Genomic DNA, 17,141 nt, shown 5'->3' on the forward strand with positions numbered 1-17,141 from the left:
GACCCGATATACTAAAAGTCTTTGTAAACAATCATTCAGAAATGTTGCCTAAAAACAAATTCTCACATTTTAAGGTGATAAAAAGACTTTCATCCTTCATTGGAATTGTGTTCAAAGTGGAAATAAAAAGGAGCAATAAAATCATGAATAAATAAACATCAATTGCAGTATATCTATACTAAATCTATCTACTCCGATTTTGAGACCTTTGGAGAATTGAGGAAGGGAAACAAAAATGTCAATAATGACTTAGCATTACTGGAAACTACTGATGCATTAGGCTGAAAAGAGAAAAAAAACGTTCTCTTAACGAGCAACTGCGCATCAACATCATAAAACTAATAGCAATTAGTACATGGAAAGAATAGAGAAACAGAGGTTTTGCATTTAAAAAGCTAAATGATCAGTGGAGTTAAAACAGCACAGCATGAAGCACATGTTCTTGCACTTAGGATATTCCCATCTTAAACCCTATTAGCATTCAAAGCTTTTTCAAAAGTAGCCAATTATGAATCCCCCTGACATGGCTCTAGGAAGCCCACATCTTTCTAAAAAAAATCAAACTTCACACTTCTGCCACTGTTATGAACCAAGATACTGTACGTACTTTCTACTATACTATAAACAAAGAAGATGTGGGATAACATTTCTAACTACACTGCTATAAGAATCACACTTATGCCTCGCCACGTGAACCATATTGTGATTTGTAAACAAACTGCGTTGTTTTAACTCATTGCTGACAAAATAAGAGAAGGGATACTCACAGGCATCATCTTTGCTAGTGTCAGAGGAACATCTGGTGGTCTTCAGCTTCACTATGCCTTTCACAACATCCACAAGGTCCAACCCGAGATCACAGCCCCTTTGTACAGCAGGAGAACAGCTTCACTTGCACTATCACTGACACATGAATGTCCACAACACCAACAAAAACAGGCCAAACAGGCCACTGCTCTGCACGTCGTGTTATCTTACTTTGATTAAATGTTGACGTGATACGAAACTGGTAATCACATTAATCTCCGTTAGCTGAGTAAGAAAAATTAAAGACAAGCTTTAAAAGAAAGTCGCTAAACTGGAATATCAGCTGGTTGTGTGTGTGTAGAAATGGCAGATGTTGGGTGTTTCTAAAACACCCACTGAGAGCCCGTAACTCATTCTCTCTCCTCACTCTGAATAACGTATGAATCGGTGTGTTAAAAATCAAAACAATTGGTTTAAACCAAACTCTATCAATGTGTGTCACATTTAAAGACGTTAAGTTAATTTTAAGGAGTTTTCCTCTATCCGTCCAGTTCATTCTAACGTTACCAGTTCTCACATCTGTTAGCCAGTTAGCACTGACACAAAACATCTAGCTGTACCGTAAATGTTAACATACATTGAGAAAACACATCGGCTGTGGTTAAAACTACATTATACTCACGTGTCACGGGTACACATATGCCATAATCTTTTAGAAACGATACATGGTGTTCCTTGTTTTCTTGAGCAGCTGGGTATCGATTAACTCGCGAGATAGCTAAAATAGTTAGCCTGCTAGCCAAAGCCAGGCAAAACACTCCAATGCGTGAAACGAAATCAAAACACGATTATTCATCTAAATGAAGTCAGACATTGCCATAATACATTTTATAGAGCGAAAACTAAAGGAATACAATACTGCCCGGACTGGCTGAGACGAATATAAGCCGCTCGCGCTGTTGTGTTAAATGCTGGCACGCGCACAGAGCTGGAATGACAGGAATGTGGAGCATAGTGACTTATGCTTATGGATGTTTGGATGTGTAGTCATTAAAATCACTAAGTGATGAAACTAAAAAAAGGATATACTACGCCCTTAGTTTCTCACGCAGTCACATAATTGGTAAGTCGGTTATTTTAAAAGTGACATTACTTGCAGGTGTTCACTGATAAATTCAAAGCAACGTGGCTTACTCGTTGGAAAGGTTCACTTTCACCCATTCACTCAGCAGTTTCCAGTTACAAATATTGCGATGTATCATTTTAAATGGTATGTTTACCGTTTTATATGAGAAAGGGTGACAGGAATTAAAATTTGTAATTTAGATGCAGATTTTTTAGAAGTCCTCTAACACCCACTATTGATCAATGACATGAACTACATTAACTACAAAACATGACATAAATTATGATTCTAAACAGCTAACAAAAACGATAAAACGTCACATGCAAAATATAGTCAATAGGCATTTTCAGGTGGAATTTAACATCAGCTCAAAGAAGAGACTTGATTTGTCTCTGCACAACAAAAATGTTTTTCAAGGACTGAAGCCATTAAAAAAAACTTTTGGCAGGAACTTTTTTAATAGTTTAATTTCACAAGTTAACAATCAAACAGTTCATGTTTGGCGATATGAATTTCCTGCAAGACAGATTGAAAGACAACAAGGCAGCGAGTTATCCATATTGTGATCCAAATCAATCATTTTATTGTTTCCAAAAAACAAAATACAGATATCCAGGTGAAGTTCTTCAGGGGACGATTTACAGAGAAGACATGGGGAATGACACTCCGGTGGTACAATCAGTGGGCGGGCTCTGTGAAAAAAGGAAAGTCATGCTAGATCCCCAAAGTTTCTACATATGCCCCATAAATAAGGCCCTTTAGGCCTTTTCTATGTGTCTTGTTTTTTTCAAATTAAAACTATTACAATATCTGAGCTAGCGTTGTAACTTTTTCATATTTTATCAAAGTCATGATACTGAATATATAAATTAAAACGTTAATACTTACTTGACTGCACTGCTTTCTTCTTTCCTGCAAAACAGCAATGCTATTATTAGAACTTTAACAATAACTTTTGCAAGCTCTTAAAGTCCCTGTAAAGTCAAAATTAAGTATGTGTTCTGAGTTTGTCAAACCACAGAAAAATGGGTTATTAGCCACCCAGCCAAATTTGAATGATAAAAAAAAGCCGGCAAGTACATAAAATAAGCTAGAAAAATCTTGAAAAAATGCTCTCAAACGCTGGGGGCGTGTCCACTGGCTGCACTGAAACCACGCCCACTCACGGGAAGTAAACACTCACCAGTTGTCGGCGCGACAGGAGGATGAAGGCCAAGGCGGGAGATAGTCGTTTCGGCCCCATTCACCAGTAACAGCGGATTATTAGTGAATACCAGTTGTCTCCGACGAAAGTTTATAAAACTATCCCGTGTAAAAATATCACTACAGAGGCGGGTGTTTGCGGGGATCCTCAGCTCTCCATCAAGGTGGCTCTCCATCTAGCTAGCAAACTGTAGGCTGACTGCTAGTAGCTAATAATACTGACAGTAACTCGCGATTGAGCGGCAAACTGATGTTATTAATGTTCTCTATTTAGATTGTTAGGGGAGGGGCCAGCCTCAGGGGCTCCAGTGCATCATCGAGCCTCCGTTTTAGCCCCGCCCAAAAAATCCGGAAAATAGCAATGTTGAAAAACTTTTTAACGGTCTAACTCCACAATTCAGTACTTCACAGTTCACAGTCTTTGGAATATGTTTTAGCAATACTTTTCTAACATTTCTAATGTGTTAAGATTTTTTTTTAAGAATTGCCTTTACAGGGACTAGTAAATGTGTTGCCTTTTACACAACACAAGAAATGTAGTTTCTGAATATATTGTGTAACAAACTGTCTATCGACATGGGCCCAATTCATCATACAATCATAACCGATTGTGCATATAATGGCTACATGATAGATAATATATCTTGTGGCATAATTATATTGTTTGAACCACAAAATAAATACAGGTTCATTTAATGTTGACAGTACACTATTAAAAATAAAGGTTTTATCACAGTGATGTCATAGAAGAACCATTTTTGTTCCCCTTATGATTTGTCCCTTAAAAGAACAAAAAAAAGTGTGAATAACATTTTTTTTAAAAAATCAAAATAAAATATTCCGCTATAAAGATTTTTTTTTTGTTAAATGGAAAGGTTATATGGATGTAAAAGTTCTTCATGGAACCATATATGTGTGCATACACTACTGAAGAGCTCTTCAATAAACTTGACCTCTCACCTCCATATGAAAGTTTGTAGTACATGAATGTCATGATTCCTACACCAACCCACATCTCCTGGTATGCCTTGGTGTAGTAGGGGGCCACCTTAGACCACCAGCCAGCGAATGCACCACCTGCCATCTAGTGATCAAAACATAAAGATGCATGAACATTTGTCTAGAAGACAATAAAAATATGCACTATTAACAAACATATGTTTGATGTGCAAATGTTACACGGGCCATTCAAATTACGTGTTGTAAAAAATAACCAATTCAGTAACATGACACAAACAGTACTTTCAAGGACATAAATTCAAAAACCAATTGAAATTAATATTTTTATATATATAAAATACGGAGAATTTTAGATACAAAAAGACCATGACATAATAGCAAAAACATTCTCAGTTTATCACAGTCAGAATAAGAGGACTTCATGGCAAGCTCAATTCAGTATGAAGCTTAGCTGCTACTTGAATCCCAAAAAGGACAACAGGACTTTTGACCGTCCAATACTGGGACAAATTTGAGACTGTAAAACATTTGCCTCGATTCATGTGTGCCATTCAGATGTCAAGCTTGCGGGGAGCCTTGATTGCCGATGTTGATTCATTAAAGGCGCTTAGAAAGGCCTGGTTATAAACGGTCCAATAAACGAAAAGAGTAATGGTTTAAACGATAGTGAATCTTCTTGAAATGGCCAGTGGTTATTTAAACTATGCACACTGAAATCATACAGCATTTATTATCAGCAAATGTACTCACCTCTAATATATAAGTGCACTGGACCACACGGAGAAGGTCACTGTTCAGCAGCGATAGCTCAGTAGAGATGTAGTAGCGGAAGATCTCTGTAGGTTTCCGCTTTGCAATTAAAAGCCACGGAATCAAAATAAAAGTCCGTATGTGAAGAATGTATTTTTGTAACACTTCAATTTATTTCTCGTTCTCCTTATAGTGTCTCTTATAGATATACTTTTTTAGATAAAACATTGGATTTTTAATTAGATGTAATGCAATGTTGTTAGAAAATATTATTGGACCACATGATCTCTTTGTTTTGAAAGTCCACAAATAAATCAGAAAATGAAATAGTGTAACTTATCTAAATTATTGAAGTATTTCACTGATAAAAAAAAAAGAACAGCATAAAACCATTTGTATATTTGTAATACAGATCAGAAATAATTTCATGATAGATAGATAGATAGATAGATAGATAGATAGATAGATAGATAGATAGATAGATAGATAGAAAGAACGATTGATTGATTGATTGATCGATTGATTAGTTGGTTGGTTGATTGATTGATTGATTGATTGATTGATTGATTGATTGATTGTTTGATTGATTGATTGATTGATTGATTGATTGATTGATTGATTGATTGATTGATTGATTGATTGATTGATTGATTGATTGATTGATTGATTGATCAATAAAAAACACAAATTATGTTTTGTTAAAATTTAATTGTGTAGACATTTTAACAGCAATGGGCAGATTGAGGAGAACAATAAAGCTTGCAGGGTTCAGAAGCAAATTTATAAAACGGAACAAGCATATTGCATTTTGGAGACAATTCACAAAAAGTCACAACAACAACAAAATCATTAGCAGAAAAAAATTTGATTAAAGACAATATGATATTGTATCTATTGTGTTGATGATCAGGCTCCTTTACGAGAATTCACTTTGTCTGGCCCAACAGTTATTCAGCAATCAAGAGTAAATAACACTACTAAGATGGAAGCTTTATGATCAGCCCTCTCACTGTAGTCAATTACCAAACATATACGTTGCCACATGCAGTCCATGCTACATGAAAAACACAGTTCTATCACTACATATTAAATCATCAAGCAGAGAATATTAGATTGAATCTGTGATGCAAAATGCATAGGAGAGGTGAGAGTGCTCTGTAGTTCATGGGTACACGCAGGAAGCAGGACCACTGATGCGCAAAGGCAGTGGTGCAATCCTCTCCCCTCAGGCTAATCTCTGCTCTGTAATCCAGAAATATAACTCTGAAAAAATGACAGATTAGACTGGATATCTGGGTTGACTGCTCTGGGTGTATAGTGTGTGCTACTTTCAGTTTGATCAGTCATTATAGCTATGGAACCTGGAAAGCTGAAGCACAAACAAAAAGTGTAATTTGAATTAGAAAAACAAATGGACACAAATGCAAAAGCAATTCTAAAGTGAGACAATAGCATTCAAGGAATAGTTCTAATAATATTAATGGATCAGGAAGAAAATTCTATCAGTATCACCCTCATGTCATACCTGTATGCTGTTGTTTTTATGCTTTTATTTTGTTCATTAAACACTAAAGTAAAATTTTTTGAAAAATTATTATGCAGTTCTTGTAAAAAAATGTAAAAAAAAAATCATAGTGACCAGGGGCTGTTAAAATACGTATATAAGTATATAAAAAATAGTCTATATAAACACATTATATTATTAATAACAACAAAAACAATCATAATACATTCTTTATAATTATTTATTTTGAATTATTATTATGATTGTTGTTGGTGGTGATTTTTTAAATTTTTTAAAAAGTTTTAAATTGAAAAGGTACTTGATGTCATAAAAATCAGGAGTTTTTTTTCCCATCTTATTGATCAATTACAAAAAGTTTATGGTTCATCTTCCAATTTTAAACATCACACCACATTATCTTCATGTTAATCACTTTTAATCAATCTAATTTACTTAAACTGCTGCGCAGGATTAGATTTTTCGATGTTGAAAGTGTAGATCTGTGTCTGAGAACTAGGAACTTGCAAAGAAGAAAGACAGGGAAAAGGATCATATAGACTTTTAAACTCGATCTCATGAGAAAACAAAATTATTTTATGAGTTGGCGATTTCGCATGAATTTGTACAATGTGATTCGTATGATATTTAGGAAAAAAAGTAAGCTTGAAGGTAAACCCCTTATCCTAACAGTCAATGGGGTGTAAACAGATCGTACAAAAATGGATGAATGAGAATGTACAAATTCTTACGCATTAGCAACCAATTTGCCAAAACTTAAAATAGTTATGAATAGAGTGGTGAAGGGATGATTTCATCGCTGACATCAAAGGGTTTACTGGGGATTTTCAATTTATGAGTAAAATAAAGACTGTATTATCATAACTTGATGATACTTTGACGTTTTGTACAATATAAACTGCACGCACTCACTCCCCAATCTGTCTTATCTTACTAATTAGAAACATACATTTTCCAAAATAAACATTACTGCTCCAAAATTTGCTTTTTCAGTATTAGTGTGTGTAATTTACGTTGTAGAACAAAACGTCAAAGTATTGTCAAGTTATATTTACCACAGGCTTTATTTTACTCATAAATTGAAAACCCCCACTATAAAACCCCATAGGAAAATATCGAGGGAACCAGTGGCGAATTAATCTTTTGGGTTTTGACGTCATCCCCATACATCACTCTATTGCCATGAGATCGTGTTGGATGGATCTACCGTACCATTAGGTCTCTCACAATGTGGTGCTGTAGGCCTCATAAGCGAACGGATGACAAAAGGGCAAACTCCAATCTCTGCGGATAGAGTAGGGACAAGCAGCATGCAAATGTTTATCCACATAACTAGAAATGGTAGGAATTTCCTCCCTGTCATTTCCTGACTCCTCTGACAAACAATTAGATGCATTTCCAGCCAAGTGATTTCTATCATTACTCTCTATAGGTGGACTGGGAGCAGAGAGAATATTTGGTGGAGCTGAAGGGACTGGACGTCTCTGCATGCCGTCCTCCTGTCTCCTCAAGAAGTCCCTGAGAACTTGCTTGAAGAAACCCACCAGTTCCCAGGGAGGGATGTTATTGTTGGCCAAAAGATCATGGAGCCTTGATGGACCACAATAAAACGTTTAGTAAAATATTAAAGCAATGTCACACAAGCACTGTAATCGCATCGGTGTTGATATTTAGACAAACAGTATGAATCCCTATGCACATCCGTCTGGAATGCACAAACACAAACTTGCAAAGCGACGAATGTAACTATACTTAAAATCTTGAGAATAATTCTGCGCAGTGTCTTGCCTCATACATTTTCTATATGTTTTTTTTAGAGCATTTGAAGAAGCATTTTAGAAAATTGGCTGAAAAGATATAAAGAAATGGAAGCAAACATGCAAGGCAGGAGTGAGAGGACTTGTTTTACCTGGAAAGTACAATGGCAGTGTGTGAGGGTGGGATGCGACCACAGAGGCGCTCTAGCTGGCGGTGTTCAGAAGCAGTTATAAGGGCAAGCAGGCTTGGGTATGCTGGGGCATGACGGTATCCCAGAATGCCACGGGAGACGCAGTACTGGAACTCCTGTTCTTGAACCTGACGAGCTCTTTGCTCCAGCTGCCAAAGCATCTCACGCAGCAACATCCGACCTGGTCCTCCATGTGTCACACATCCATTTGTGTGGGACCAACCTAAAGGCATGGCTGGGCTGTAACGTAGGAGCAATAAGAAAGAATGTTGCTGATAAAATGCTGTGTACCAAAGTGACTTTCTCCTATGATCATCCTCTGCAAATGAGATGTGACTGTTCATAAAGAGCTTGGTCTTCAGTGGACAGTCTTTCACACCGTATCACATCAAGCTCTGTTAGTCCACATCCTCAACTGGCAGTTTAGTTAATTCAACAACATACAGTTCTCTCCATCAAGCTAATGCTAACAACATCTGCAACAGTCATGTTTATTTATCTTGTTATTTTTTTGTCGACCAACATATATAACATTGCTTATTCACATAATTACACATCATAATCAGTGATAAAACACTGAGTCATGTTGAGAAAGGAATGGCACTTTAAGCCATGCTAAAAACAAGCTAGCTTATTTGACTCCACAAATGCACATCAATTTAGCGTAGCACTACAATTATCTTGATGTTTCCAGGTAAATTTCAAACTATATGCCCATTTGAAAAAAACTAAGCAGTCATACGTTGCTTGTTGTGTTTTGGTAGATGGCTGATTTATAGCTGGTCCAAGCTGTTCATTAAAGGTAAGGTAAAAAAAAAAGGGTAAGGTTAGCGGTCACCTTGTTCCAAAAACAAGGAAAACCAACTGTAGCTGGTTTGTTGGTGCAAAATCTACCAGCTAATCACCAGCTTGTACCAGTTATCAACTTGGACCAGCTAAAAACCAGCTTAAACCAACTAAAATGTTCCAAAACAGCAGGGTGCGTGACCTCAAAAGATGTGAAAAGACAAACTTGGAATAAACATAGAGATAGACAGACAGACAGACAGACAGACAGACAGACAGACAGACAGACAGACAGACAGATAGATAGATAGATAGATAGATAGATAGATAGATAGATAGATAGATAGACAGACAGACAGACAGACAGACAGACAGACAGACAGACAGACAGACAGACAGACAGACAGACAGACAGATAGATAGATAGATAGATAGATAGATAGATAGATAGATAGATAGATAGATAGATAGATAGATAGATAGATAGATAGATAGATAGATAGAAACAGAGCTCTGAGAAAGACAATGAACTGTTGTGAAGAATGATATGAATCGAATGGACAGGTACAAAGGGACAAAATCAGGGCAAAATGTAACAGGAGGAGACCGACAGAGAGGTGATGGATGGAATACAATTTACAGGAAAAGATTCATAACCACCAAAGGATTCACCACAGAGGATATTGGTTAAGGCGAAGAAAAGAATGAAAATTACAATAAATTACATTTAAACTGATATTTTTACCTTGTGGGTCTTAGAGGTTGAGGTCCATGATGCTTTGCCTCCATCTGATACCATCAAAATGCACCAGGTTATGTAAATAAAATATGAACAGTAAATTAAACCAGACTGTCAGATATAAAATTAGAGGATACTGAGAAAAAGTGGGGAAAGATGGACAGATAATAAGGAAAAGAGCAACCTGAAGAAATAACTATTCTGGTATAGAACAGTGTAAGAGAAACTAAAATAAGGCGCTTGAACAAGAAGAATGTCAGACAAGGAAAATCAGGAGAAAAGCAAAGACAGAAAGAAGAGAGAGATTGTGTGCCAGTGACATGCAGCAGTGTGTGGACGACTGCGCCGGGCAAAGTTGAGATGAAGAGAGTGACTCTCTCTCTCCTGCCCACCGCAAACTGCCTTCTGTCTCTCTGCTCTGATAACCCAGCCCACTCTCTCTGACACACACACACACACACACACACACACACACACACACACACACACACACACACACACACACACACACACACACACACACACACACACACACACACACACACACACACACACACACACACACACCATTTCAGCTCATATAAAAGCAAATTGTTTGAAGTATGCATCCTGGGTCCCATCATTCAATATACTCTTACACATCATATAGTATTACATTCAGCCTGAATTTCATGCCTCAAAACTTGGCTAGGGTAAATCAGTGCAGACTTCATGTTTTCAGCAAAACAGTTAATTCAGTGTGGCAGTCTGAGTAAAATTATCTGGAAAAAATGTGCCCTGTGTCAGCATGTAATGTGACCCAGTGCCAAGGGGAATTATGTCAGCATACAAGGGAACAAAACAAGAGTTCCTGGTCTGCTCAACAATGTGATGCACAGATAAATAAACCTGTATATTTGGGTGGAAGATAACAATTCATATTTAATCACGAGTTTATTAAATATATACAAACATAGATTTATTTGGAGACGGTAACTGTAAAAGGACCAACATGTTTCTTAGAGATCCTTTATATCACAACAAATAACTGCTTTTTTGTGTCTTACACATTTGACTGGAACACAACATATGTGTTTTCTTTGACACAATCATTTATCCAGCACCGCATGAATCTTAATGAGACAAATAAATCAAGCATAGTAACCTACACTGCATTCACTAAATTTGGTATGACTACGGTATATGGCCATATTTATGAGGATGAAAAGCATTTGTGCTCATCACAGATTGCAGTTGATGTCCATATTGAGGCCTCTGGGAAGGCTGCAGGCTGGATGGTCTACTGAGACTCATAATCACAGCCCAGCACCTGGTTCTGGTTCTGGGTCAGGTCAGGGTAAAGCACCAGACTGCTGGCTACACCACCTGCCCTGTGCATATGCCATAATCGCATTTAGATGACATGTGTAATACCAAAGTATGACAACGATAACTGCAGAAACATAAGCATCATGACCGACAGGGTGACTGACTGCGATTTTACCAAGTTCAAAATGTTCCTGGATCGACATCTTTGTTGAACCTGGAACAACTTTCCAATCAACCAATCAGATTTGAGGGACATGTTTACAGTTTATGTAAAGTTTAGGCTTGCAACCAACCAGGGTTAAGTGCTTCTATCAGTGTTATTCACCTATCATTTTACTCTGATAACATTCTTTATGGATAACTTATGGGTAGGATTAGGTTCAGGGTTAGGTCAAAATTTTCTGATATAAATGTTGTTCCAGGATCGACAAAATATGTTGATCCAAAAACATACTTGGCAAAATCACGGTGACCTTGCTGGCAGCAAGAGTCATTCGAACTCATTTTGTATATTTAAATGGGATATCAAAAGTGCTTTGAAAATCAATATAAGCAGTTAGCCCAGTTTTGTACAAAATAATGCATTTTAAAATAAATAAACATTATCATAAATAATAATAATAATATGATCACTAAAATTAAGTCATTTAACATTTATTTAAAAATAAATTAATATATTTATTAAATTTTTTGCAGGGGAATATAGAAGAGAAATTATCATAATCATCATCAATAATAATAATAATAATATGTATGTCAGCTATAATTATAAATAAATAAAAAACTAAAAAAAAAGTAGTATTTTCTATTTATATATTATTTATTTATTTGATTTTGCATGGGAATATGGAAGAGAAAACTGGCCCTAAAACAAATTCTTGAGGTCATCCTACATCGCTGCGTATTGCGTTGTCAGTGTTATTTTTCCATTCCCACTCCCAAAATGTAAAAGATGTGTACATGTGTGAGAGCTGCAGTGCAATTTAGCTCTCCCTCACAGCTTAAGTATGAAACGGTAGACCATGGCGGCAAAACACTTCATATCAGATCATTGTTGAGTTATTCCTCTATTGCAGACTCAGACCTTGAGACATGACATCATCTGATGTCCAATTATTTCTGTCAACCATGTCATGTTGTATTATTTTCAGGGGGTTTAAGGACTCGTCTTGCTATAGTTCACTTTTTTCATCTGTCTACTGAACACTTTGGACTATATTTCAGCTATTTAAGTTTTGGAATAGCTTTTTGATACATGCTGCAGATGAGCTTTAAAACACAAAACTAATTCCAGACATTTATTCAGCACCGTTTGACCAATTCCCATCTTTAATTGTGAGCTGTGTACCTTTTGTACGAAGGGAGAAAAAAATCCACTGGAAATGGCACGGGACCTTTAACTGCCCTCACTAAAAACCCTCTGTACCCAGAGGAGATTCAAGTCATTGCAGTCAGTCTCAAGTCGTAAGACGGGGTGAATGTAGCAGTAATGTCACACATACCCACACAGAAAGAGGCTAATTGTGAGTGTCAGTCTGTGTTCTGAGGTGGGTGATGTCATTGCCACTGGCAGGGAGCCTGTGATACTGATGATTTGGGACATGGCTGGTGTGCACACATACATACACCAGAGGGCAGTGTGCATGCTTACATACGGGCTTTATATTTTACATTATATCTCAAAATATTCATTCTAACAAATTAACCTGAATAATAATTGATTAATACCTTTAAAAGTACTTCAAAGGTAAGGGGTCAGAATTTCTTTTGTTGCTGTTGAAAGTAAACTTTTATTCAGTAATGATTACATTTACAAAAGTGACAGTAAAGAGTATTACAGTAGCTGTGTCCCAATGTGAAGGCTGCGTCCTCCGAAGGCCGTATTTGAAGGCTGCTTGGCCGCATTTGAAGGCCGATTGCGTCACAGCGGCGCGACGAAGGATGTCCCAATTCAAAGGCTGCATCTTCGAAGGCCGCATTTGAAGGCCGAATGCGTCACCGCGGCGCGATGAAGACTGTCCCAATTCAATTTCGCATCCTTCGAAGGACGTATTCAAAGGCCGGTTGCGTCATCGCGGCGCGACGAAGGCTACCCTGATTCAAAAGCGATGCCAAATGCACCCTTCGTTTCCCCGTGAAAGGAAGGATGCATAAATGGATCCTTCGCGGTCTATCCTACCCAATAAGTCATTGCGGGCCGGTGATGACACCACTTTTATTCAAAAAGATGACTGATGATTGTTCTTGTCGCCTAGCAACTGTGACAGCTACCGATGAAGAGCGGGAGTAACTTTGAGCTGCACTTTTTTATATTCAACTGGGTTTTATATTCCCGTAGTACGGAGCCCGGAAAGTCTCTTTTGGGGGAAAAAACAATCCGTGGCCACGGTTGTGCAATCCTTCCCCTCAGTTTATAAACTGTAGGCCTACTCACGAATTCTTAAACTTCCCTTGGTTTAACAAATCGTGCCCACGATGATTCAACCAGGCCACCTGTTTATGAGGGATGCTGTGCATAAACTTTTAAAAATGGAAAAAAAATTAAAATGGAAAATTTCTTCAATTTCTAAAATGAAAAAAGCTCAGTATAATAGATTAAGCAAAAAAAGACTTCACATATAAAAAATTACCTAATCTGGAAATTCAGGAAGCAGCTTCTGAATTGGGACACAGCAAACCAGCTCTGTCCATGATCTTGGCTATTAAAGCTGAAAATACATGCTGAAACATCCTCACCATGTCTTCCAGTAAAATATAAACAAAAAAATGACAATAGCCAATTCTGGATCCATAGCTGTTTATTCAATTGTATAAAATTAATTATCAGAATGGCAGCTGTAGGCTATACTCTCGCACCGTTGCTTGGGGCCAGGAGCGGTAATCGGGAACACCTGGTTGCCAATTAGGAAATCATGCGAAGGCTACATGGTGCGTCCTTCGAAGGACGAATAGGCTGCATCCTTCGAAGTCCGCGGCCTTCGGAGGATGGCCTTCACATTGGGATACAGCTTTTGTTACAAAAAAAATCACGGCTTCCACAAAAATATTAGGTAGCAAAACTGTTTTCAACATTGATAATAATAAGAAATTTTTCTTGAGGAGCAAATCATCACATTCCATAAGGACCACGTGAGTCTGAAGACTGAATTTCAGCTTTGCCATCACAGGAATAAATACTATTTACTGATTTAAACAAATAAATGCAGCCTTGGTGAGCATAAAAGGTTTCTTTGCTCTTTTATAGGCTCATAAAAAAACATCTTGCTAAAAGGCTGAGTCTCTTCTTTCATCTCAATCTAATCTGTGTTGAGACATTGACTGACTTCTGTTTAAAACGTCATCCACTGTTCACAAGCTGACAAGTTACTCACTCTAAGTGTCAAGATTATTTGAATGATTAATTATAACTGTATCATCAAAACTTCCTTCTTCGACCTATATAACCTGCCTCCATCTCTATAGCATCAGTGATGTAATAAAAGTTTTTTTTTTAATCAAACAGATTGAATGTTTTACAGAGAGACACACCAATTAATACCACAAAACATCACAGACTTGATCAAATCCATTGCTTGCTTACTGATGTTTGTGCCAAAACTATGTCACTTCCTGGAGGATGATGTCATGAAGAACCTGGCTTTTGTTAGTTAAAGGGATATTAGTTGGATGGGCATTGAGCACATTAAATTATGTCTGTTTGAAACATTTGGATCAAAGTAAGGACACAATGAAGAAACACCAGGTATATTTGGTAGGAGTAGCCACGGGTGTGCCGGTGCCACCCACAGTGGCAGCTGGAACACCTAAAATAGATGCAGAATTATTTTTTAAAGTCTTAATAAAAATGTTTTTCTAAACTTGGACTATTGTTGTTTACTTACAATATTTGTACATTTAAAATGTATTTTAATTTTTGAAATATCATCGTTAAAAAAATCCGCAAACAGCAGCTGACCGGCAGTAACAAGATTGTGCTGTTGAGGCTCGCGCAGAAGAGGAGAAATCGAAACAAATGTGAGCGCAGTTCACACAAAGAAACTTAATGAACATACAGCGGTTAAAAAAAGAATGAGTTTTTATATTTATAACATATGATATGATACAGTTAAGCAACATCACACGACACGACCACGAGTGCCGAGTACCATCACAATTGAAAATGTGACAATTTCATATGACAGTTCAATAAACAAGGTAATTAATATCAAGTCACTTACATTTTAGACACAATATTGACTGTTTTTTTCTATTTGAGCAGCGCAACTATTTGAGCAACTATTTGAGCAATAGTTCAAAACAAAGATCACAGCAGAACCACAGCGCATCTCACCGGAAAAAATAACCGCATTATTGAATGATTCATCGCTTTGGATGAATCGGTTGAGTCAAAGATTCAATGACCCATTAAACAACTGCCTCATTCCTGAACGGTTCAGCCGTTTGAACAAATCATTTGAATAAATGACTCAATAGCTCACTCATTAAGACGGTCACCTGACGTCCCCTACTGGTGGTTTAGTTTCGTGTTTAAAAGTAGGCTATCATTCTATTTGAATATTCAAAAAATATTTAAAACAATCTCATAACATTATTTAATGCAGTTGTAAAATTTCAGTGTAAATTAACTAATTTGATTGGTAACAGCCATATAGTTTATTATTATTTCAATTGAATTTATTGATCAAATTTAAGAATTTAAAATGAAAGATGAAGCATATATTTAAACCAATTAGGGAAACATGCTCTTCATAAAGGTTAAAATATCATAAATATGCAGATTTAAATATGTAAAAGCTGACTGAACACTGATGAGAATATTGCTTCAGAATAATTTGTATTTACAACACACACAAAAATCAAACAAATTTCTGAACAAGCAATTTTTTTACTTGGACAAGTGAATGACCGATTTACTTGTTCGAACGACAAGCATATGAAAAGCCTTAATGTTGAGCCCGGAGTTATATATTATATAGGTCTAGTATTATGTTTACAGGGCCTAGCATAAGTGAACACAACCATGCTAAAGTTGACTAAAAAGAGGAATAAAAAATCATCTTTTAGAAATTGATCTTAATGCCTTAATTTAAAAAATGAGGAAAAATCCAACCTTTAAGGACACCAATTTTCTTTGTGAATGAATAATGTATCGTAAATAAATAAATGTTCTTCCTTAAAATACAGGTTGCATAAGTCAGGACACCCCTATGTTAAATTCCCATAGAGACAGCAGATTTTTATTTTTAAAGGCCACTTGTTTCATGGATCCAGGATACTATGCATCCTGATAAAGTTCCCTTGGCCATTGGAATCAAAATATCCCACATCATCACATTCCCTTCACCATATCTAGAGATTGGCATGGTGTTATTTCAGTTAGCCTAATAGCTGGTATGATTTGCATTGAGAGATGATCTTATGCAGTGCCCCATGCCAGTCTCTAGGTATGGTGAAGGGTATGTGATGATGTCATGTGGGATATTTTAATTCCAAAGGCCAAGGGAACTTTATCCATGAAATAACTGGCCTTTACAAATAAAAATCTGCTGTCTCTATGGGAATTTAACTTAGGGGTGTCCTCCTGACTTATGCAACCTGTATTTTAAGGAAGAACATTTATTTATTTACGATACATTATTCATTCACAAAGAAAATTGGTGTCCTTAAAGGTTGGATTTTTCCTCATTTTTTAAATTAAGGCATTAAGATCAATTTCCAGAAGATGATTTTTTATTCCTCTTTTTAGTCAACTTTAGCATGGGTGTGTTCACTTATGCTAGGCACTGTATGTGGCGAGCCTGAGTATAGTTTCACACATCAGCCCAATCTATTCTGTAAAGTTAGTGATACGCCGGGTCAAGGTTTTTTTTGTACATTAATCTGACAATAAATGTGGCACACCCAGAGACGCTTTTCTGGCTACGCTAGTGTTTGGTAAATTGTAATTTCTTCATTCTTAATAACCTCTACTCACTTCTACAGATCTTCTAAAGTGCTTCAGTTCAGTTTTCGATGTTCAACATCTATTTTATTCGCATGCCCCTTGAGTTCT

The 17,141-nt window shown here is 36.7% G+C and overlaps 3 protein-coding genes across 11 annotated transcripts in view; all 3 read right to left on the minus strand.

Annotated features, from left to right (window-relative positions):
- The window catches only part of ppp1r13bb (protein phosphatase 1, regulatory subunit 13Bb), a 59,994-nt gene extending 58,029 nt beyond the window's left edge, over window positions 1-1,965 (minus strand). For 2 of the 9 annotated variants that reach the window (XM_077220016.1, XM_077220009.1), the window contains exons 1-2: window positions 1,430-1,745; window positions 768-865 (exon numbers count right to left, since the gene is read on the minus strand). In XM_077220016.1, coding sequence (XP_077076131.1) covers window positions 768-776 — 9 coding nt within the window. In that variant the 5' untranslated portion in view covers window positions 777-865; window positions 1,430-1,745. Of the gene's footprint in view, window positions 1-767; window positions 866-1,429; window positions 1,806-1,900 lie in introns of those variants that run through there. The other 7 variants (XM_077220015.1, XM_077220014.1, XM_077220011.1 and 4 more) reach the window with 6 other exon arrangements.
- Window positions 1,966-2,424: 459 nt separating this feature from the next.
- atp5mj (ATP synthase membrane subunit j) lies at window positions 2,425-4,914 on the minus strand. Its single transcript, XM_077220676.1, has 4 exons — window positions 4,787-4,914; window positions 4,037-4,160; window positions 2,762-2,785; window positions 2,425-2,565 (listed from the first exon to the last, which is right to left on the minus strand). The coding sequence occupies exons 2-4, from the start codon at window positions 4,158-4,160 to the stop codon at window positions 2,552-2,554; spliced, it is 162 nt and encodes a 53-aa protein (XP_077076791.1). The 5' UTR covers window positions 4,787-4,914; the 3' UTR covers window positions 2,425-2,551.
- A 563-nt stretch (window positions 4,915-5,477) lies between these two features.
- On the minus strand, window positions 5,478-10,196 carry rd3l (RD3 like). Its single transcript, XM_077219704.1, has 3 exons — window positions 9,788-10,196; window positions 8,218-8,496; window positions 5,478-7,898 (listed from the first exon to the last, which is right to left on the minus strand). Exons 1-3 carry the CDS (start codon window positions 9,829-9,831, stop codon window positions 7,532-7,534), a joined length of 690 nt encoding a protein of 229 aa, XP_077075819.1. The 5' UTR covers window positions 9,832-10,196; the 3' UTR covers window positions 5,478-7,531.
- Between the last annotated feature and the right edge of the window lie 6,945 nt (window positions 10,197-17,141).

This window comes from Siphateles boraxobius, unplaced genomic scaffold, assembly GCF_051911475.1.
Source record: "Siphateles boraxobius isolate OS27281-9 unplaced genomic scaffold, OSU_SipBor_1 8, whole genome shotgun sequence".
Taxonomy (NCBI): Eukaryota; Metazoa; Chordata; class Actinopteri; order Cypriniformes; family Leuciscidae; genus Siphateles; species Siphateles boraxobius.

Excerpts from the sequence above, each read along its gene's own strand:
- atp5mj (XM_077220676.1), bottom strand. The coding sequence starts at position 4,160 with ATGGCAGGTGGTGCATTCGCTGGCTGGTGGTCTAAGGTGGCCCCCTAC. Across the intron at positions 2,786-4,036 it reads CTACAAACTTTCATATGGAG|GAAAGAAGAAAGCAGTGCAG; the intron begins GTGAGAGGTCAA and ends GCTGTTTTGCAG.
- rd3l (XM_077219704.1), bottom strand. The coding sequence starts at position 9,831 with ATGGAGGCAAAGCATCATGGACCTCAACCTCTAAGACCCACAAG. Across the intron at positions 8,497-9,787 it reads CAACCTCTAAGACCCACAAG|CCCAGCCATGCCTTTAGGTT; the intron begins GTAAAAATATCA and ends CCTACGTTACAG. Across the intron at positions 7,899-8,217 it reads ACTGCCATTGTACTTTCCAG|GCTCCATGATCTTTTGGCCA; the intron begins GTAAAACAAGTC and ends TGGTCCATCAAG.